The following is a 24,901-nucleotide window of genomic DNA, read 5'->3' on the forward strand; positions in this document are numbered from 1 at the left end:
GTAGATATATATATATTCTAAATATAATAAAAATTATGAGCAAATAATATTTGTTCGTTTGTTGGGTTGCAATAATGAATTCACCATCCTGACGACACGTCAAAATTAAATACAGTGGAACCAAGGGTGAACAGACTATAAGGTGCGGAGAATTAATACAATTTCTAAGGCCATTGCTCAGTCATTATAAATTGCACACCGAATTGTCTCTAGATTTTTTTTTCGTTTGGACGATGAAAAGCACAGGAACTAGAGACAGTCTTCAGTAAAATCGGGTATATTATATAGTATATACCCGATTTTTGCCAATATTGTCTCAAGTTCCTGTGATGAAAAGGATCACTTATGGGGGCTTGACAGTCGACAGATGGCGGTTAATATTTGAAAATCTTCTTCACCCAAGGATCTTTGTGGTAAGTTTGGTTGAAACTGGCCGAGTGATTTCTGACAGGAAGTGGAAATGTGTACAGCCGCATTGAAGGACCTTTCAGACAGATGCTAATCAAAATCAGGAAAGCTGACTTGAGTTTCCAGCTAGGAAAAGTAAATTGTTTGTCTGTGACGCTTTGCTAGAAGTTTGTATTCAAACCAAGTCTAATACTTAACCATTTCAATTTCAACATTTCAGTTTCATGATGAACAAAGAACCATATCAAATAAAAAGCAAAGTTCATTAAATATCCAAAAAGAAAGACAGGTTATTTTAAGCCTTCTTTTATTCATGTATTCCAATGTTACTGGAATTAGATATTATTAACATAAAAACATTCTGTATTAACCAAGTGTTATGGCATGTAAGCATCAGAGAACTTTTCTTTTTTCTAGAAAAGTACACACAGGAATCAAACTCATTCAACTGAAAATTCTCATATTGAACACAAAAACGATATTAAAAATTCTGGTAAAAAGCAGAGACTTTATTGACAACAATATGTTGTACAATACATTGTTTTATAAACTGCACATAAAAAATTCCATATAACCACCATCCAAGTTAATAAAGTTCACCGTTTTATGTGAAATATTGATGTCATATGACTTAGTTCAGTAAACCTGTAATCTTTCTTAACAATTTAATAACTTTTCATGACACAGTGGTTTCCTCAAAAAAATACACTTATACAATCAAACCTTATTATCTTGAACTTAAATGGATTTGAGGAAAAAACGCTTGAAATGGGAGACATTGAGACAATTCAGATTTGAAAAAAAATTAATATTTAAAGTGGTTCAGTCATCTCTGTTTGACAAATCTGTTTTATTTTCAAGATACTGTAGTATCAATATTTATATTAAAAATTAACTGTCATGTATAAATATCAGTAAACATGTATGCTCCAACTTCTTGATGATCTACTTAAAGAAATTAATACACTGGCTACTGTTAGAGGGAACTATTTAACAAGGAATTATGTACCTTTCACTAATTCACATACATTGTATGTTCACTTTCATGAAAAGCTTTCTCTATATTATCATTTGTCAATATTCTAACAAATTAATCCGCAGGGAATAAAATGGAAGATCCTTTTTATCAAACATTAAAAATACACAGGGCAGAAAACCCTAGATTTCATAGAATTAAAATATATGTGATTATTGCCTTCTAGATTATTGTCAAACAAAACTCTGCACTATTGCACAAAGAAGCAGTGTCTATTTATATCCATTACGCAATACATAATAAACAATCTCAGAACAGGACAAAACACAAATTCAGCATCTCATTTATAATAGACAGAGGAACAGAGGAAATTCTGGTAAAATTAGTAGAAAATTAACTGCACCAGAAAATCTGATCATTAAGGTCAGAATATGTTATGTATTAATAAGTATTCAAGATCCATACTGAAATTTCTAATTCAAAGGTTTCTTTTTTAATTGGTGCTTTAAAAATAAAGCTTTAATTTTTACAGGATCTTGGGAGGGAAAAAAGTCTAGCATTTACCTTTCTACCACATATACAAACTGAACAGCATACAGATTTTCTTCACTCAACCCATATCAAAAGGAAAATAAATATCAAAGAATTATAAATATTGTAGGATCAAGCCCATTAAGAATATGTACCATTATTGTGAATATGTCTATACTTAAGCAAAATACAATAAAAAGTATCAAGTCTAACAGCCTTCCACTTTTAAAGTGAACGATATAGAAATAAATTCTTTAGGGTATTAGCAACGATGTGATAAAATTGATTACACAAAAAGGTGTGGATGAGAATATGAGAAACAGAATCGGCCATAAATGATCAAGTGTACTTTGGAACAACAGGTAAAACAATCCAGGTCTTTGAGACTCTTTCTTCACTCCAATCACAGGGCAATATTGTTAAGAGTTTATATGAACAAGATCACAATTCTGGCAAAGGCAACTCGGGCTAGCGCGACTTCCCTGTGGATGAGGGTCCTGTATTTGTGTGAGACTAGCCGCAAACGAGAAACACTCTTAATTAAAAGAAAATGTCCTAACCATCAGACTCTGGGCTATTGGCTAGCTAAAGCTCTGGCTTGTTTCATTTTTTCTATTCGATTTTGTAAGTGTTTATTTTGGTTTGTCAATTCTTCAACTCGTGTCTGTGCTTCACGGAGCTGGAAAAAACAACAGCAAACATTAAGTTTAATAACATGAAGATGGTAATATTTCTGAAAGGAAAATTCACATGAAGGTTACCATAAAAAATTATTATGTAAATCACATAATTAAAAATAAAAGGTCATTTACAATTCCAAGTTTTCTTTTTTCAACTAGAATTCTAACTCCAACATGTCCAACAAATGAGGGTAAGGGGAAAAACAATTTTATTACAAGTAATGTAAACCAACTTTTCTTTGTGAGCAAGAAAATATCCATGTTAGCCCTTCTTTTCCTTGCAAATATTTCTTTACTTATGTATTTATGAAGAATATTGCCTTGGTCAAGAAAATTGAGTACATAGGTAGAATCCAAACTGAAGAATTGTGAATAAAAGATGTCGCAAATAATGGTTTATTGTAACAAATCAATGCATTATAAACAGACCTCTCTTTGTAACTTTCTCTTCTCTGTCTTTAACTCATCTTCTAGTTTTTCTGATTCCTCTGACTCTGTTCTGTAACGTTTGACTTGTGTCTCTAACCTTGTCACCTAAACAATAAGCAAACAAACAATGTAACATAGCCTAGTAAAACATGGTTTGATATAATTAAGAAGTGTCAGGGACGGGCATTTTTGCTTCATTATAAACGTAATTCGTTATATCCGTTAGCTTCATAATAAGTCTATAATGCACAGGAATCGCCCATTGCCTTGGGCATGAATGCAGCCAGCCATGAAGTAAAAAAAAAATTCAGCCTTGCTTTACATATGTAAGTGAAGGGATAGACAACACTGCAATTTTAACACTGATGTACCCTGTTATAAAGTAAAACTCGGTTATAACGAAGTCACTGGGATCTGTGAGATCTTTAATTCATTTTATTCAAGAATAATCTTCACTACATCCGTAAATTCCCAATATCTGTGTTTTTACTAAATGAGCTTTACTGTTTTGTACTTTTATCCAATGAATACATACTGTTCCCTCTAAGTTAGTGATGTCCTGCTCAGCCTTTTGTAACTTTAATTTGTATTCATGTATCTGTTTACTGGCCTCTCCTACAAAGAAATAAGATAAATATAAATTTGTATTTACAAAGCATTGAAACCTCAGATCATTTTATGTCTTACATCAATTTCAAGATTAAATTTTTGACTTGTCATGTGACAAACTGGTTGACTGAAAGAAATGGAAAAGAGTTCCTTGTCACACCATACTGGTTTTAAAATGATGCTTAGTAAAACTTGTCTATTCCAAGCTCAACTGGCTTCTAAGAAATTGGCCAGTTTGGATAATATTTCGGGTTAGACACCATGTTTAATCAATGAATTTACCAATAGGGACTTAAGTTTTGATTAGAATAGGCAAGATTTCAGATAAGTTGGTTGTTTTTGTTTTTTTTTCTGTACATATTCAGAAGATTTCACGCATGCTAGAATGCAATCAAGTGTTTGACAGTCTTGGCCGCACTTACGTTGAACTTCATACAGTTGCATCTCTGGACCATTTATCTGTGGTACAGACGATGTTTTGTGTTCTCTTTTGGACTTCTCTTCTTCCAATTCATCCTTTAAACCTTTTATCTAAATTATTTTATAAAAGGAAAATTTTAAAATTATACAAACTATACAACTTCACAATTCCCTTACTATTTCCATTTTTTCTCAGTTTCATTAATATCTACAGTATATCTTGTCAATATCTGCTTGATGTGATAATGTGGTTCTTTAACCATTACATTTATACATTTTTCTTCTGTACTGTCCTTAACTTCAAATACATATCTTAGTTTCTCTTATCATGCTTTAAAAATAAATTTTGACAATTTTGTTTTTTTGCAAACTGACCTCTTTCAGCAAATTAGTTTTTTCCTCTAAAAAGGAACGTAATCGATCATCTGGAAAAATAAAATAAAAGAACTAAATTAAGGCCATATAAAATTGAAATTCTAATTTAGTCCGTTTTTATTGCTAATTTTATTGTATTTTTGATAAAATAAAAAGTATTTAATTTAATACTGTAGTATTCAAATATCAAGCATTTGCAATGAGATTTTAGCTACTTCGTTTGAAAATACATTCGAGGACATTACCTACAATGTTTACACGCTAATAAGCAATGTATAAAGCAGAAATTTTGACCAGAAATGGAAAGTATATCTGGGTTAAAAAAAAATTATCTTTAAGTAAAAGAAAATTCGAAAATTAAAATTAAAAAAATACCTCCCTCATCTACTTTAATGCCAATAAGATGATAAATAAAAAGCCGCCCTCCCGCATCTGTTTTGGAGAAATTTGGCCTGAGAACCAGAGAATTAAATTTAGATAGCCTAATTTCCTCTTATTCAATATTAATATAATACTGTAGAAGCACAAATTTTCATGGGGATAAACATTCATTCATTTGCCCTCAAACATTTTTCATGATCATTTAATTTTGTTGTTTTAAAGTAACCCTATTCTGTAAATAGTCATATAGAAATTTCGCAAAGGATTTAATTTCCTTGATAATTGTTAACAATGAAATAAACAAAATTTAATCCCGCATGAATATTTCTGCTTTTACATTATATTGCCACTCCTAAAAGACCTATATTTTTCTTACCTAATGAGCCTACACCGGCTTTCTCCAGCAGTTCCGCAGCATCTGATGAAATCAGGAGACCGCCCCCTTGTGGAATCTGACCATTCGGAAGACATTTTTCAAGGGAGAGAACTCCCTCATCAGAAGAAGCTATAACTAAACCACTTTCCTAAAAGAAAATTAAAAAAACATCTGAATGAAACATGGAGATAAAAAACAGCATTGAACATAAAAAGTCCATTCAAGCAATGCATATTACAAGCAGAGCAAACAAGGACCTCTAAAACATCAGAGTTGGGATCAGGTGCCATGGAGGAGTAACCATCCAAAAAGAATGAAATTTACTTGGTGTGAATGCACAAATTAAACATAGTTAGTCTTGGTTTCATAAACAAATGTCTTTTTAATTCCTAACCTGTAATGAGGTTCCAGAAAATGAAGGGTTTTCAAAGAGGGTGCATGAATAATATAACAAAGTACTTTTTTGGTCATTGTTGGAATTTTTTTTCATAAAGTTACAACAAAACCAGGGGCAAAAAAAGGGGGTTTAGCCTATCTTGTCCTTTGCATCTGACCTAATTATTACCTGTATTAACTTTTCCTTTATTGCCAGCTGTTCCTTTGCTACATTATAATCAAACTCCATATCTTTTACATTTCTTTTTTGCATTTCTAAATCCTGTAATAAATAAAAGACGATGTAATTAAATATGTAACTTTATCAAAATAATATATGGTAAAAACTGCATGCCTCTCTATGAATTGCTTTGGTTATGCAGCATCAAACAAGAGACATCATTGGCGCCGGAAGCAAATTGAAAGTGGGGGGGGGGGCTTATTGCAAGAGAAAAAATTCAAACCTGAAAAAAAGTAGTAAATTGTCCAAATGCAAAAATCCTATTTCATATTATCTCCCCTTGCCCCCCCCCCCCCCCCCCCTCCCCCCAGTTTAGACGCATAGTAACAGTAATATTTTATGCTTACCCTACACTTATCCTTGTATTCCCTTTGTAACTGTGTAAAAGATTCCTCCATTTCTTCCATTTGATCTTTCATCAGTTCCACTTTGTACAAGAGACTGTGTTTCTCGTTGTCTAACTGGGCATTCATCATCATCGCCTTTTTATATTTTTCATCCATCTCTCGTATCTTGACCTGATTAAGTTATAAAAAAGCTTACTAGTATTTAAAAAAATAAATATTGAAAAAATTCTCTAAAAGCATGTCTGCACAGTATCACCTGAACAAAATTATTGAACTTTTTAATACAGTTAAACAGTGTCAGAGAGATATAGCAATTTATCTGATTACATATGAAAATATCATTTTTGTTAATGAAACATTATCAAATGCAGGACTCTCACATTACTTATTTGAACTAAGACCAGAGAGGTTCAAATTGGAAAAAATTGAAATCTTTTTGAGATAAAAAAAAAATAAAATCATTGGGTTATTTGCACTACATTAAAACTTGTTGTATTTTGAAGTTTTTTGTGTTTCCCCACTTTTTTCACTGATGGAAGAGAGGTCGATAATTTTTCTTTTAATTGCAGTTTAGCTGGGAAATAACAATGGTAGGAATGGACACAGAAAATATATTTTTTTTCCTCATGTAACCATACTTTCCAGGCACTAAATTCAATCAATGATGAGGAAACACAGCTAAAATACAAACAATTTCGTAGACTTACGTACCCTCATCTCTCTCTGATGGTCACGTGATGTGTCCATTTCTTCAGCCGCGGAGCTCGAATCGTCACTTCCTCTCCGAGAATCATTGTAATCATTACGTACCTAATTTACAAAAAAAGAAAAATTTTGAAAAAAGTTGAGAAATAACATTAATTTTCGTAGAATTTTTTTTTTTATCCTGCTATTGCCTGGTATGTAGAAGTTATACAAAAAATAATTGTTTATCCATTTTTTCCCCTGTTTTTAGCATCAGAATTATTGGAAACTAGAACTGTCCAAACGGGACAAAATACCCCCCGCTGGGTTTTTTTCAGAAGTAAGTTTTTCCATAATAAAGACATGTATCACACATGAATTATGAAATTTTTATTCCAGTGACCTTGAAATTCCCTAAATGACCTTGGGTCAAGGTCATGACATACCTTTGGGTCATGGGCAATCTTTGTGTGAAATGAGAACCTACCAAGTTTATCCATAAGAAAGATATGGACCTGACTTGAATTATGAAATTTTTCTTCCAGTGACCTTGAACTTCCCCAAATGACCTTGGGTCAAGATCATGACACACCCTTGGGTCATGAGCAATCTTTGTGTGAAATAGAAAACAAGTTTATCCATGAAAGAATGGACCGGACAGAATTATATTTTTCTTCAAGTGACCTTGAACTTCCCCAAATGACCTTGGGTCAAGGTCATGACACACCCTTGGGTCATGGGCAATCTTTGTGTGAAATAAAAACCTACCAAGTTTTTCCATAGGTCAAAGATATGGACCGGACAGGCCTATGAAAATTTTCTTCCAGTGACCTTGAACTTTCCAAAATGACCTTGGGTCAAGGTCTTGACACATCCTTGAGTCATGGGCAATGTTTTATAACAAACCTACCAATTTTATCCATGAAAGATATGTATCAAACATGATTTTTGAAAATTTTCTTCCAGTGACCTTGAACTTTCCCAAATGACCTTGGGTCAATGTCATGACACACCCTTGGGTCATGGGCAATCTTTGTGTGAAATGAGAACCTACCAAGTTTATCAATAAGCTAAGATATGTTGACACACCGAATTATGAAATTTTTCTATAGTGACCTTGAACTTCCCCAAATGACCTTGGGTCAAGGTCATGACACACCCTTAGGTCATGAGCACACTTAGTGTGGAGTAGTAGATTTAATGGGATTTAAGAAAGATATGGACCGGACACGATTGCACAGACAGACGGACAGACAGCTAGACGGACGGATGGACAGACGGACAAGGTGATTCCTATATACCCCCCCAAACTTCGTTTGCGGGGGGCATAAAAATTACTCTGTAAATAACATGTAACAAATATAAAGTTATTGGTTTTCCATTCATTAAATAAGTAGCGCTTTGATAAGCAATGCATGCTTCTTCATTCAATCTTATTAAAATGAAACAAAACATTGGGGCAAAATATTATTTCAAACTCTGTATTTCTGATACTTTTGAAGTGTTTATTGTTTATCATTTCATGAAGACCAATAAATAATGTTTTCTGTATTTAAGCTAAATTTATGTGAAACTTATTTGTGGCTCATCAGATGTGATTTGTATCACCTTATTCAATGAAAGTTTTTTTTCCCTCCAGAAATAAATACAATCATGAAATCAAAGAAATCCCTTGAAATGATCAATCATTCTTACATGTTATAAATCATATCGTAGACTCTTTCATGTGATTTAAAAATCATCACAGCCATCAGGTCACATATTTTAACATGCGCTAAGGCCTATAGATCTATCTGCAGCAACTCTCATCAGTGGGTACGATATTTGCTGTTTTATAACAATACTAAATTTAACCTAACTGAACTGGCTACCTGTTGACAATTTGTGGGATTTATTTATACCTACCCTACTTGACTGGCTACCTGTTGACACACTGTGGGATTTATTTATACTTACCCTACTTGACTGGCTACCTGTTGACACACTGTGGGATTTATTTATACTTACCCTACTTGACTGGCTACCTGTTGACACACTGTGGGATTTATTTATATGGGATTTATTTATACCTACCCTACTTGACTGGCTACCTGTTGACACACTGTGGGATTTATTTATATGGGATTTATTTATACCTACCCTACTTGACTGGCTACCTGTTGACACACCGTGGGATTTATTTATATGGGATTTATTTATACCTACCCTACTTGACTGGCTACCTGTTGACACACCGTGGGATTTATTTATATGGGATTTATTTATACCTACCCTACTTGACTGGCTACCTGTTGACACACTGTGGGATTTATTTATATGGGATTTATTTATACCTACCCTACTTGACTGGCTACCTGTTGACACACTGTGGGATTTATTTATATGGGATTTATTTATACCTACCCTACTTGACTGGCTATCTGAAGATGCATCCTGGGTTTTTTGTCTTTCTTCCTCCTTTTAAAAAGATTTTTCAGCCACATATTAGTTAGAAACATTTGGATGCAAAAGCAGAGAAAATGATTAAACACTTAAAAAATTTATTCATTTAACATGTTAAATATACATTATTACAAAAGATGACTGCACTTGAAGTAAAATAAACTTTTGAATGAAAAATATATAATCTGTAACTTTTACTAAATTATATTAAATTTGTAATCAGTCTAAACATGTCCATTTTCATTGTTTTTGTCTGAAAATGAACCCAAAAGCTGACATTATGTGCAGTTATTCTTTGTGACTTTTATGGCTATAAACAAATTTAACAGCAGAACAGCCAGTATAAAAAAAACAGATTAGAAATTAATAACAACAATTTCTTTAATGTTTGTCACAATTAATTAACAACATTAATGTAACACAATAACTTTTGTCAGTAGCCATTAAAAATTGTTAAAAAAAAAAATAAATAAATAAACAGTCAAACCCTAATATCTTGAACATAATGGGACTTTGAGATATCTCAAAACTTTTGAGATAAATGAGATATCCAAAGTAAAATACTTAATAAAGAATTATTTACATACTCAATTTACTAAGATTTATCTGATCATGACAATGGGCACATGGTGGGATAAATACTATGAAGGGTTGGGACTTAAAAAATGTTAAAAATCATGTCTACATATGATATATATGAGAAAGCTGTGTTTGAGATATCAGAGTTCAAATGTCCATGAAGTGCCATTTAAAACATGCTGAAATACACATATTAAAATCACCTGAAAAATCAGAAGCCTCCATTGATAGCCTGTGAATTTTCTGGGTTGTACTCACCTGTTTCTGTTGACGCTCAATTTCTTTGAGTCGGATCTCACGAGCCTCTGCTCGAGCAGCCCTCTTTGCAGCAAGTCTGGACTCAGCCTGTCAAAGAATAAAGAAGGTCAATAATTCAAAGTGAAAATATCCAACCTTCAACAGAAAATTTCACAGAAATTTAAATTTTTAGTAAAGAACTTTATTCTACAGTAAAATCAAATTACCGATGCACAACATTATGTATCTTGGTGAAGGTCAATTGTGTGCAAAGTGTTGAAAGAAAATATCCAACCTTCAATTGATTCTTCAGAATTACAAATATTTGAGGTACCGTAATGAACTATATTAATACTATTGAAAAACTTCTTTATCCTTAAAGTGTCTCTGACCATTTTAGAGCTAAAAATAATGAGATGTCAAAGGGTTTGAGGAGTGAGGTTGAGCAAAAGTGATTGCATGGTCTAATTTTGTCTTTAACAAGGATATTTCCCCATCAATTAACCACCATTGATGACACATTGAGAAGATTTTGAATGTTCTTTTCCCTGATGGCACCCATGCAGACAGAATCCGATCAGTTCTGATCAGAGAGACACACAGACAAGGACCAATAACGTACTCCAGTTCAACCTTTGAATTGACAGGACAGGAAAAAAAATTCAAAACTTTTTCAACATTAATTTATAGTTATACTTTTACACAAATTCATCAAGAAACTAGCTTCCTCAATTAATGATGCTCATGTATGAATCAGCCTTTTTAATGTTTGTTGAGCACTTATACAATATCTTTCAACATTCTTAAGCATTTTAAGATACAAGAAATTTTCTAAATCAACCCAGCAATATATTTATTACTTTGAACCATATATCAAGTGCACTTGACTTTAACATGGCAAATTAAAACCTTAGATCCACCTATCCATGTCAACAAGCTACCTAAATAAATCAATTAAGGCACTTGAGATCATGTATAATAATTATATACTGCTTCAATCTTAGATACACCTATCTATGTACTGTTCCTTGGATAAAATCAAAATAATTTTGCTGATGAAAAACCTAGATCCACCAAACAATTTATTATTTATTAGTAAGACTATTAGTTTCGCTGAATGAAATAATTGCATACAGCTATGATAAGCTAAATGCAGGTGTGTTTACTTGTGATAAAGTTGGCCACACCAGGCCTCTCATTATTGACATTATACTGTACTAAAGGGCTATGCCCAAAGTGTGCCTGTTTATATATATGTTTGTCTTATACCAGAACATTGTATCAATAAACTGTACATTATCCAAGGCAGTACATGTTCTTTGTTGATAATCAGAGTCCAATTATAAGTCAATCACTCACTGTTCATTAAGATTTAAGATTTTCAAATACAAGTATATACTCCCAGCAAACAGCAGGGCTTGTGACAAAATTCACTGAATAAATGAACTACAAATTGCATTGCCAGATCAATTATTATGATTGACTTCTTGTTGGGTGCCAAAGAAAAAGATAAAGGAGGAGGGCTACTATTCTTGCATATGAATGATATATAACACTATGACACATAAGAATATATTCATTCAATGTCAATTTTATCTTTTCCAGCAATATAACTCCCACTACATCCTGCACATGATGAATTAGAAAAAGAAGAATTTCCACGCATGAAATAATCTAACAATAAAATCTCTGATATTGATTAAACCTGCAGAGCAATCCCCCCCTCCTGATCATCTGTTTAAACAATGTATTATAAGTTAGAGTATCATGGAGCCATCTGGGACTATGAACACTTTATATATTGTCCATTTTCTGTTAAAGCATCAGCAGGTTGAGAACTTATGTTTATGCTAGCTACAAGTTCATCAACAGACAGTTGTTTGACTAGACATTCATTACAATTAGCACTGGGAACTTGGTTAGAACGACACAGTTACATTATATCACTAACCTGAAAAACTCACTCACAATTGTTTACAATTTCTTTTTCTGGAAACACCGAGTTATTTATATATAAGACATGTAAGACAAAATACATGAACATAAGATAGAGACATCAATTTGTTCAACAGAAAGGAAAAAATAGCTAATGAATTAAAATCAAAAATAATTTTCCGTAAGATCTCAATTAGGAGAGACAAAGCACATTTACAAAGCAATTTCTGTGTATCGTTCTATGTTTGCCCAAACTGTCAATACATGTTAAAAAAGTGTTGTTTTTTTATTTATACTCAATCCTCTTCACTTTTCCATGCTTAATGCTTTTAACTTTTTAACTTCCCTGTTCCTTTCAGTTAAAGTTTTTACCTTAAACATATTAAAGCATGTAAAATCTAAGGATTGAAAATTACTGAAATTGAAACATTCCCTTTTAAAAGACAAATGTGGCATCACAATCTAAAATAATATGCTGATGGCAGAAACGTTAGGGCAGGCACAGAATGCACAGATTCCCTTTTCAGTGTATTTAGACCCTTCTCTTCAAAATACACCTGACATTTGGTACCTCTACAGTCTTACGTTACAAAAACTTACAATTGAAGTCAAGCCATCATTTAAATTTTTTCTTGATGTACTCTGACTCATAGTCAGTGGTGAATAAGAAAGCTTTTATTTCGGAATCTCCTGTCTGACAAATTGTCACAAAAATCTTGCAAACATAGAAATTACCGATACTTTCATATTTATTGGAAAAGCTTCTTCAAGAACTTTAAAAGAATAAAAATTTTCAGACCGGGAAAAAAGATTGGGTAGGGGCGATTTTGACAGGTCCGTTGGAGTACATCGAACAAATCGTCTTTTGATTGTTGGCCTCATACCTAAGTTTATTACCAAACTGAAGCCTGGACAGTTGCTGGTTTTAACTAAGAACATTTTATTTGCTATTAATCAGAAAATCTGCAATATACCGTATATACTCGCCTATAAGTCGGTATTTTGGGAGTTAAATTTTAGTTCAAAAGGCTATGTCCGACTTATAGGCGAGTTGTATTTTTCTAGTCGGCAAATCAGGTATTCTATAATCACAACAGCTATCGTTGAACAAAGTATGGATACATTATATTATTTATGTATTATAAGATTATACATAATATATATCAGTTTTAATCTTAAGAGGGCAGTATTTATCTTTTATGATTTAAAGTTAAACTTCATTTCTTAAAAAATTAATTAAAAATTAGGGTAAAACATCATAGCATATATATAGAAATTGTTCTCTTGCGAAAAATGGTACCGACTTATAAGCGGGTCAATGGCAAATCCCTTCCAAATTTTACAACCGACTTATAGGTGGACCGCTATAGGCAGTATATACGGTACAATAAATCAAGGCAGTTTATAGATCTAAACTTGTTAGCGAAAAAGCTTCACACACATTTTTAATAATGCAAAGAAAATTCTATTGAATGAATGTGCATTATTCTGAATTTTCTCTTTGCCCAGGCATTTTTGCTTAGCTTGCACTGACAAGCAGAACAACAACTAAATGTATTAATAAAAGGGACCATATTTCCTAAACTGAATTTTAAGAACAGACGATTTGTGAAACATTAATGATACTCAGTATCACCATCCTCTTGTTTTCCAAAAGGTTATGCAAAACTTTGGAATGTAAGCTATTAAAACTTACATGTAGTAAAACATTAAAGAATGTCAGAGTCCAAAATACACAATAGTGAAAGACACTTGTTTTTTCTAAAAAGTTTTGAAACGAAGCTTGCAATCATAAATGTAAAATGTACTCTAGCTGTAGAACTGTAGATTATTCCCCCACCCTTCCAAAAAAATTTAGCGACCAGAGACCTATAGTGTCACCAGGTGATTCACATAAAAAAAGTATATATATTTTGCACGAGAAGGTGTGCCTAGTTTTTCTGGATTTACTATAAATGAACTGTTATTCATGTGCTACAAATATCCAAAAATTTTATTACCTACTTCACTTTGCAAATATTAATCATCAGGAACCATTTATTTTGCTTTGTATTTTTAGAGAATATTTCCTCAGTTGCAAAACTTAATCATTGTGGATTGATTTAAAACAAAATATTAAAAGATGACAGGGAAAAAAGTTTGTTTACCATGTTTACAGTACTTCTCCAAATTTTTACCTCATCTGCTGTCTACACAAAAGATTACTTAGACTTCTCATAGTTCACATGTGGACAAATCTTACTGGGCTGAATTAATAATGCTACTGAAATCACTGTAAATTAACTTAATATACATGATCATGATGATATAGGCGATTTTATTTTAAACTAGTCTCAATTTCAGGCCCAGGAGGGCTATTACATGTAGCATTGATTACTGGAAAAGATTTTCTGTAGAAATAGTCAAAGAATATGTTTTGAAATCATGGTTAGTAATCCTTGGAGATGGTTGTTTTAACTCTGTTAAAGAATAATAGGAAAAATTAATCAAAAAAAATACACATCACATATTTTAGTGTGCAATAATTACTTGATAATGTATATGCACTTCTTTCAATATAATATAATGGTCATTGAACATTCTCTTAATTTTTCACCCAACAAGTATCCATAAACACCTAACATTACAAATTACATTTTATTTGAAAACCTATCCCGGTGTTCTGTTTTTTACTATGTCATATTAACTTGTTAATCACATAGGAGGTTAACATCTTTTTATGATACATCTAAAAGAATGACCTTCTAACGGTCCTTCTTCACAGTACTTTATGGAGGTGCTTATATTGTACTGCTGGCTAAATAAACATGAGTAAAACAATAGCTGAGCAATGTACCCACATGTAGCTCAGTCCATATTAATCAGTGTAGAATTCTCTACAGCCCTTCGTTGCTAACATAACAGTTTACTCACCTCTTTTGAGATCTGGTTTAAAGCTTGTTCTTCAGCAGAGTACTGTCGCGTGGACGCTCGATGGCGCCCTGATGCAGAACTCATTTTTTCACAAATAAAAACTGGGTGTTATCGAGTGGGCTTCTTACAGCGTGTGTGTATAACAAAATAAAACATCAATTTACCCTATCCTATAAATAAATGGACAAGAAACATGTTCTTAAAACTTCGTTAAATCTAAATAATGCATGGGAGCTTCGCATGTGACTTTCATTTTCGAATTTTCTCTTCCGCAATTTCTCTCTGCCATCTTTCTTTTTTCGGGCCTGTCTACCGGAAGTTTCACTTGTTTTTGGTAAGGAAAAAAACATAAATTTGTTTATTCAACAAAGTTACTATTTTTAGCACTGAAGTAAACAACGTTAAATATTTATGCTGGATATTGAATAAAATAAAACAAGTTATGCAAATCCACGAAGCATTTTTTAAGGTTTAATGTCGTAATAATGATGAGTGTGAATTCTGGATGTTTCGGGACCGCGACGTTTCGGGACCCCGACGATTCGGGACCTGACAACACGTTTCGGGACTTGGGTTAACACGTTTCGGGACTTGGGCTAACATGTTTCGGGACTTCTATATATTTTGTTAAGGAAATGAAATAAAACTTGTTAACTTTTGTTTTTATGTTTATATATGTATAATTTCTCAGTTTTATACACAATTTATCATTTAATTGCACAGATTGAATAAGTTTGCATGCGGCATGGAGCACGCCTGCCGAGAAAACAACCGCCCGCAATGTTGATTATTACAGCATTTGATATACATGATATATTACCTTTATAAAGTATTTGGTTCGCCAAATTTAATTCAAAAAATATATTATAGAATTAGACTATGTATTGATTTATTTATAGTGTTTGATACGAGAGTTTGCAGAATTAAAACCTGGAGAGTGGAGACAGTCGTAACTGCTGTGCGAAGACCACGGACGTGTTTTTACTTCCAAGACTTTCTTTCTCTCCATTTTAATAACAATTTTAAGTGTTTGATTTCATATTTGTTTACAGAATTAACAAAGGCTCAAGCTAGCACATGTGCAGTAAAAACTTTACGTTTTACGGGTAGTTGTTATGTTTACTGTGTATACACAGACTACAAATCTCAATTTAATTATCGATCTTCGTATATTGACCAGTGCGTAATAGATGTGATGTTACATAATTAGGTACATGACACACTGTTTAAATGATACTGTAAATAAAAAAAAGTTACCCCCCGCTTGAAAAGCGGGAGGGTATAAAGAAAGATACAACTGATGTGCAACTCCTCTCATTGAAGGAAATTTAATGAAACTTTCACAGAAATTACATATTTTGTGCACCTCCTATTTTAAAATATATTTTGGATTTTCCAGAGCAAAACATGGATACTGCCAATATATTCATATGGGAGGCGGGGGGTATCATTTAGTGAGCTCATTACTCACAGTACCTCTAGTTTAATTTGCAAATATTTAATTTTTCATTTTACATGTACGTTGTAAAAGTGTTTAAAAGACATTCCAGATAAAAACACATGTAACATTAAATTTGATTTTTTATTAAATTTCCACCTAGCCACATTAAATAGATAAAGTTATGATGAAATTTAGAATATTTTTAAAGAAATTATTTCAAACGATATCAAATGAAATCATATTGTTTATACCATTTTATTTTTGTATTCTTTTTTTAAAAGTATGGTATTTTTTAAAAATCTACATGTAGGGAAAATATTCTCGCAATATTTGTAAAATATGTTTATTTACAATGTTTTGGAAACTTTAAAAATAACATTTCCAGAGGAGGAATAATAGTTTAAAACTTTTTGAAAAAAAAAAATTTGAAACTGTTTGGGAAAAAAATAGAGAAAATCAATCAAAACATTTTGAAAACCTTTATATTTTATTGAACTTTTGATGATGGGAAAATTATTACTATTATATAAATATTGTCTGATTTGTAATTATTTCATTTACCAATAAACAAACGATATTTTTTTTGCAGATTTTTATTTTCTTAAAATAATTTCAATAGAAACCACACAATCTTTTCAGTCCCCATTACCGGCGGCGTCTTTATACATGTACGTAACACTTCCCTATGGGATATGTGTACCTGGTCCAGTTGTTGTTTTAACAATTCATGACATATTTTTAAAGATATATTCGACGGTAGCTGGAGATCACTTGAATATTTTAAAATATATATCTCTGATTAAATTTTACACTACACACACAAGAAAAAAAAACTAATTTAAAAAAATTGATGTGAAATCAATACAAATATTGTAAAGATTTATTCTTATTCGTCTGTTATGAAAAAAACCCCATCAAAGTATATTTTTATGAAAATTTTTATTTTCTATATATACATAGAAATTAAATATTACGTACTCTGTGTACTTAGAATAATATGCTATATCACCATAATAAAATAATTTGTTGAGATCCCGAAAAAAAATCTTTTTATTAAAGAGAAAACGTATCTATGGCGATTAAATTATAAAAAAAAATTATTTTATAAAGTTTAATGTCTGTCCATATATTTATCTAATGATACATTAATAAAATAAATAAATAAATAATTTTAGCTAAATATGTTATTTATTTCAGTATTTATTGAAAACGAAAAATTTAACTTCCCGAAACGTCTTGCCGCAAAACGTCTTATCGCTAGTCTCGTCGTGAAAACGGGGTAACATCTTGCACCCATGAGTGTTATAAGAGTTATCGTTCTTTGGTCAGGTTTCAAAGACGGTACAACATAAATGTATGCATGAAAAAAATTGAAAAATCGATTTGTGCAACTAGTTGTGTCTAATATACACATCAATAAAATAAAATAACTGAATTAAACCAGCACTTCAAATGATTCACACAACATCGAGATTTTTTTCTGTATTTTTGTAAATAAATGCTCTAACTGTAAATACATGAGCAGGCCAAGGAAATGTTAGTTTTTTTGTTTTTTTGGGGATGGGGGGTGGGGTGGGGGTGGGGGGAGGAGGGGGGTTGAAAGAACAATAATTATATTGTTAAAAATATTTAATAACTTGTAATATTTTGCTAACTGTTTTTAGATGTACGTCGCAACAACACTGAAAGAAAAAACGACTATTCAACTAAAATGATAAATATGTCAGATCACTTTTCTATCGTCAAATTTCTTTACTTTATGAAGCAAAATCACATCTTTAACTGCATATATCATTTATGTCTCTCCTTTTAAGGGTCACACAAGTTTTGAACAGGTTCCAAGACTAAGGCTATTGACAAATCAGTCAATGACACAGGGATATCTACAACCCCGTTTAAGGTCAACATTTGTGTGGCTTTGTTAGCATATACAATCTGTCAATAGATGAACTGTAGATTGAGGTTTATTATACACATTTTAGGTCATTAATTATAATCGTCTTGAATTGTCAGCAAATATTTTACCTTTACCCAATGATGACAAAAAGTATCCAGCGGGTGCGACCGATCGACAAAGGATGTTTACTCCTCCATGTCACCTGATCTAATCTCTGGTTTCAGTGGTCCGTGTTGACTTTACATATAACTCAAATACTTTCTGCTTCTTTTTAAATGAACTTGATTAATAAATCTAATATAATAAGGTTTAGACAAAACCTCGTGAGACACATTCTTGTGCACATAGATGACTGACAAGATGTCTTTCTGAGAATCTATTTTGGGTATTTGTGAATAACAGTATCACTGTGAAGTTTGAATCGTTTTATATGCTCTTGCAACCATCTCAAATATGCAACATGTATTATTGACGTACATGTATACAGGACAAGGAGATTTTCGAGATTAATATTTAATTACCGTGGTATTCCTTGAAAAAATATAACCACCATAAAAGAGGCACAGGGGCCACATCGTTCACTTGATCACGGTGGCTAGGAAAATAGCAAAAAAAATTGTGTAGTATTTAAAAAGATCATATGCATAAGTGATCCCCGAACTATCCTAGAAAGGAGGGGGTATGATTTGAGCAAAATTGCATCTAAATTATCTAAGGATGCTTACATATTTTTTGACTAACTGTACATGATTTCCTATATATTCCAATGTAAAACTTTGATCGATAATTATGGCCAAACCCTACCCTCGGTGGTCATGATTTGAAAAAAAAAAAAATGAATCTACACCACCTGACATTTAAATATGACCAATCATAGCTTTGCTGTTCTTGGGAAAAATTAAGAGTTTGAAGATTTTTTACTATATTCCTATGTTGAACTTTGATCGTCCCTTGTGACTCTACCCTACGCCTTGTTGTCATGATTTGAACTAACTTAAATCTTCACTACCTGACAGTGATTTGTATGAGTTTCATATTTCCTGGCCCATTGATTCTTGAGAAGAAGATTTTTCAATGATGCTTGCGCTATTTGTTTTTCTCTATTTCGTAATCATCGCTCCTTGCAGGAGGGCTTGGCCATTCATTTGAACAAATTTGAATCCCATTGAGCCAAGTTCGTTAGGTTGAAATCGACCCAGTAGCTCTGGAGAAGAAGAGAAACTGTAAAAAGTTTACAATGAGAACGGCGACAGACAACGGAAAAATTTAGACCAGGAAAGCTCACTTGAGCCTTAGGCTCAATTGAACTAAAAAACTGAAAGAAAAAAAGTTTCAGGTCAATTGTTTCAAAAGGCAAAGGATGTACAGTATAGCATTACTTTTAAGACAATTTCTTTAATATATAAAAATGTTTACACAGAAATAACTTAAAATGAACAGAGTTACTCACTTCAACAACGTCACAAATTTTGTCAATAGTAAAGTCATGTAAATTTATCTTACATACTTCAACAACGTCACAAATTTTGTCAGTAGTAAAATCATGTAAATTTATCATACATACTGTAAGCAGATTAATAGTTTGAAACATGTACATCCGCTAATTGTTAGTACATGACGTAAAGTACATTTTAAACATACAGAACTACGACCAATATTGTTAAAGCTGAAAACGTGTTCAGCTTTAAAAGTTCATTTCTATATTTTCATTACGATGACACGAAATTGAATTCTTTTCCTGTGTTTTACGATAACTTAGCTTACTGATAATGTGGATTGATGTATTACCAGAGGAAGAATGCGTTGCAGCAATCTTGTTCAAGTATGTAGCTTTATTTCTCGTCAGTATATTTTGAGGACTCTCCCTGTTTCCTTGGATACAGCATCGAGAGATCATATTCTTGAAGGCCCAGGCGAAGTCGGGTTTGAGCCAGCAGTAGATAATGGGATTAATTGCTGAGTTACTCTGAGCAATAAGCACGCTTATGCTCTTTATCAACTCAACAAGCTTGGGGTTCAAATTCGTGTATCTCAGGGGCCCGCAAATCAGGAACGGAAACCAGAATGCAAAGAACAGGAACAAGACAAATCCCATAGCTGTTGCCGACTTGGTTTCTTTTCTAAGCTGAGTCTTTCTCATGTTGGTGAGTCTGGATTTCCTTTCGAAATTCTTCTTCCGGTTTCGAATGATAACTTGGAAAACTCTTGCGTACAAGATAGAACAGACAGTAAGAAGAATAAATATGGTTCCGAAGGAAACAAAGATTGTGTATATCTTTGGCAAACCTTTAAAAAAGTCACACTCTTTCGAGAGAACCTTATCATTGTGCCAAATATATGGTATGCACATTATCAGAAGGTTATAAACGAAAGTTCCAATGGCAGTCTTCTTAGCTGTTGACGAGGTTATCCATTGGGTGTATTTCAGAGGGTACAGGATAGCAATATAACGATCTACTGCGATCGCCGTCAAATTATACATCGAAGAACTCATAGAGAACAAGATGGAGGAATATTTAAGGATGCAGAGATATTTGTACCGCACGAATACTTCCGGTGAGAAGTAATGGAAGGCGTACATGGGCAACGTTGTTATTCCAACAGACAAATCAGCCAAGGCGAGAGAGACGATCAAAATGTTGGTCGGGGTGTTAAGTCGACGTTTATACATCACCATAGCAAAAACCACCATCAAATTCCCCACCACCACCACGGGTGAGACTGCTAAGGTGGAAATTCCCAGAGCAAATTTAGTGCCCCTGGATGTGAATCCTAAAGCACTGTCTTCCGTACGATTTTCAAGCATTTTTGAGGAATTTCTTATCCTTGCAAAGATCATCGCGCGAAGAAGAAAATGGTCTTGATAAGCGAACTCATTAGGCTTATTAGAGCTTAATTCTTATTTAAATAATGTTTGCATGCAATACACCTACTGATAGCTGATAGGGAGGACAGGTAGAGAACAGCAGGATTTATGTCGATTTTAGAAAAAAAAAATATATGGATATCTACATGTATATAACAAGATGTGTTTGTGGAACACTGATGCCCTCGTAGCATGGCAGTTTATGTCGAGGGTTGGATTTTTTCAAATACAAACTCCAAAGGTCAAGGTCAAAAGGTCAAAAGTCTTGGTACCCAAAAGAATGGTCTTGTTACAAGAATACACCTTGTGTACCCTGCCGTTTTTCAACCGGAGGTATATAAGTTCATGCCGTAGTTTTGGTTTGTGTTTGAATTCTGACGCTTCAGTTGTGGCAAAGCTTATTAATTTCGGCCTATGCCTTTTCGTCTGTTTGTCTAGCTGTCTGTTTGTCCGCAAAAACTTTAACCTTTCCCATAACTTATGGGTGGATGAGGCTATGACCTTCATATTTCACATGTGTATTTCTTGTGACAAGACAAGACCTTTCTTTTGGTACCACCAAATTTAACCTCTTGACCTTGATCTTGGAGTCTGACCTACTTTTACAATAAAAAACTACACTTTTACCTTGGGCATTAACAACTTTTGAACAGTGATTTTAGAGCTTTCGTACTTTACATGTGTATTCATTGTGGCAACACCTTTCAATTAGTGTAAAATATTTGTGACCTTTTGACCTTAACCTTAGAGTTTGACCCACTTTGTAAAAACCTTTAACTTTGGCCATAACTTTTGAACAGTAAGTAATTAGGGCTTTCATGTGTGTAGACCTTCCTCTTCATATCAATAATTTTGACCTTTGACTTTGACCTTGGAGTTTGACCTACATTCGAGAAACTTCAACCTACGCCAGAATCTGATATATGAGGACATCAGCAGTGTTTCACAAACATCTTTTTTTTTATTGATTGGATAGGATAATAGCATGAATCCAAACAACAAATGACAGCTCTCTGGCACGGATATTATGCAAGGATGTAGAAATTAAGAAAGAAAGTCTAGATAATTCACAAAATAATGAGACAATTACTCCAGTATGTATAAAGTCTTGTCTGATTTGCACTAATTATGGTGTAATTAGCTTGGCATTGTGTAAGCAAACAAGGTAGGAACAGAAAGAACAACATTCCATTTAAGAGCGAAAATCTGTCAATAATTATTATGGTTACGCCAAATGCTCAACCGGAATATTATAAAATAAGTCTCTATAATGTCTCAGATACATGTACAATCTCAATTCGTATTTATTTGTACACAATCTATTTTTGATTGCCACGAAAAGATTATTTATATAAGAAAAACATGAGGAATTTTTGGGAAATTGACTTTTGGAATGCCGTCATAGAAGCTTGTAATTTAAATGAAACTGGAAATTAACATTTTTTATTAGTCTGTTTGTTGTATTTTCGAACGATTTTGATGAATTATTATATTTTGATATGTAATTACCTTGAAGACACAAATACAAATCATTTTTATCAATGTAATCGATCAAAACGTTGACGACCAATGATTGGAATCGTAAGTGTTCTTGGAAAAGAAATCCCGAATCAAACCCTTAGAATTATTATAATTCATATACATACATAACTTTTTTTTAAAATTTACGTCATATTACAACCAAATTTAGTACACATATTTTAACAAAAGATTCAAATTGAGTAAAAAATTTGGAATATATTTTGATATTTATCAATACTATCAAATGTTTAAAAATGCAAAAAGGGGGTCACGGAGCATATGGCCAGAACTGAGTTATTTATTATAATAGCATTTATACAATTTATAATGTTAAAGCCATAGCTCTTATAAATTGTGGTAAACTGAAATAAAATTCTAAAATGTTTAGATTTAGTATTGTTCTTTTACTTCAGATGAAATGAATTTCGAATTTTGAATTTATCTCTCCATTATTTTATATACGTAGCTTTATAATTGTGGATTTTGGAACGGATAAAAAATAAAAAATATGGAGATTACGAACAGGGTTCAAGTTCAAAAGTCCATAAAGCTATTCCAAATTGGAGTAGAGCAAACAAGGACCTCCAAAAATAAGAGGTGGGATCAAGTGTGATGCAGGAGTGAGCATCCCTTCCCAACCGACCACCCCGCCGGGAAATAACAGAAAAATCCGTCTACAATTTAATGTGTGCATATAATAAGAACTAAAATCCAAATTCAAATGACAAACTCAAACTTTTATCTAAAGCGAAAATGAAAAGTAAAAGTCATCAACTTGATCTCAAAGCTTTGTTAGTTACATAACCATTAACGTCATTTTTCAAGTAAAATATCTAAATATTAACAGATGCTCTTGTGTGTTAGATTTATAAACTCTGTATGCAGGTGATGAAGATATATTGTTGAATATATAAGTAAAGGAAGCTGATGATTGAAAAGTAAAAGTTATCAAGTTGATCATAATTATAACCACATTTTTAAGAGTATTAAAATGTGACCATTGTATCTTTTATTTCAAGTTCATTATCCGCATAAGAATGGAAATGACCATTGTAAATTAACAATACCATGAATACGTCGTCGAAGTATCTTAATGTCGATTTGAAGACCACAAGTGTTTTCTTCTTTTTACGTACAAGAATTTGGACAAATTCTGCTTCATATGGATACAAAAATATAGGTCTGCTAAAAATAGGGTGCAAATGGTACCCAAGGAAATTCTAATAGGTATTGGAAGATATGATCTCCAAAAACCATAAAGATATTGTCAATGAGAAACTCTAACATCTATTAAATATCAATTTCAGAGTACATGCGTGTACAATCAGAATGTATTGTAACAAAATAATTCTACAAATGACCATTAACAAGGTAAGTTTTAAGAGTTCAATTTTTATTGAAAAAGCTGCTGTCATTGATATAAAAAAGTCTGGAATAGTTGTATTTTGAAGCTGAAAAATCGTAAGTTTCATACCGGGTATGCTGTTGATCATGGCAAAATTTCATGATTTCAAATTTTCCAAAAGTTTCTTGGACTTTTTAAGTATCTACTCTGTTTTACACTACTTCTCGAAACAATTTTTAATTTACTTTTAGTAAAAAATTCAAAACTATATTGTTCTTTAAATTGTTTGAAATATACTTACAACAAAAAAAAATGGTTTAAACAGTGAATGAAAAATTGTTTTGTTCAAAATAATGCATGTGCACAGAACGAACTTATGGATTAAGTATACATTATTTCAGAGATTTACCTTAAATGTAGTATTTTTGTTTTAACTATATAAAATCGTCATTTTGACATTGAAAGGGGAAATCAGATGTATGAAATAATTATACATCTGATTTTCCCCTTCAATGTTTATAATTATTTCATTTGACATGTAGATAAATACATATATATATTTTTTTTTAATAAGCAGATAGATGAGCCTATTGATTGTTCTTCACTATTAATTATTCATAACACATGGTGAAATATATGCAGGAATTTATTTAAAGTCAATATGAATTATATCGTCACTTCCTAAAAACTTCATAAATCTAAAAATAAACGGAATTCAGGTAAATGCTGCAGACAGATTAGCTTCTGATCACATCCTGAAAATAATCAATTTATCATTTTAGGAGTCATAAACTTAACACAAAATAACAAACTATCTGATTTTAATTAATATGTTAATTATTTACGGAAGTGTTAGGTGAATCCGTAAGTCACACGTATAAAAGCAGGCGTCT

General features: G+C 32.3%; 1 protein-coding gene across 2 annotated transcripts; it reads right to left on the reverse strand.

Annotated features, from left to right (window-relative positions):
- Positions 1–896: 896 nt before the first annotated feature.
- Positions 897–15,254, reverse strand: LOC134275221 (leucine-rich repeat flightless-interacting protein 2-like). Of its 2 annotated transcripts, XM_062757482.1 has the most exons (12): positions 14,939–15,254; positions 10,112–10,198; positions 9,236–9,289; positions 6,860–6,958; positions 6,149–6,319; positions 5,751–5,843; positions 5,186–5,333; positions 4,429–4,478; positions 4,056–4,164; positions 3,560–3,639; positions 3,025–3,129; positions 897–2,594 (listed from the first exon to the last, which is right to left on the reverse strand). In XM_062757482.1, the coding sequence occupies exons 1-12, from the start codon at positions 15,020–15,022 to the stop codon at positions 2,490–2,492; spliced, it is 1,185 nt and encodes a 394-aa protein (XP_062613466.1). In that variant the 5' UTR covers positions 15,023–15,254; the 3' UTR covers positions 897–2,489. The 2 variants fall into 2 exon arrangements, with proteins under 2 accessions (XP_062613466.1, XP_062613476.1); XM_062757492.1 differs by lacking the exon at positions 9,236–9,289.
- Between the last annotated feature and the right edge of the window lie 9,647 nt (positions 15,255–24,901).

This window comes from Saccostrea cucullata, unplaced genomic scaffold, assembly GCF_032062105.1.
Source record: "Saccostrea cucullata isolate Sc308-1 unplaced genomic scaffold, CSIRO_AGI_Scuc_v1 ctg72, whole genome shotgun sequence".
Taxonomy (NCBI): domain Eukaryota; kingdom Metazoa; phylum Mollusca; class Bivalvia; order Ostreida; family Ostreidae; genus Saccostrea; species Saccostrea cuccullata.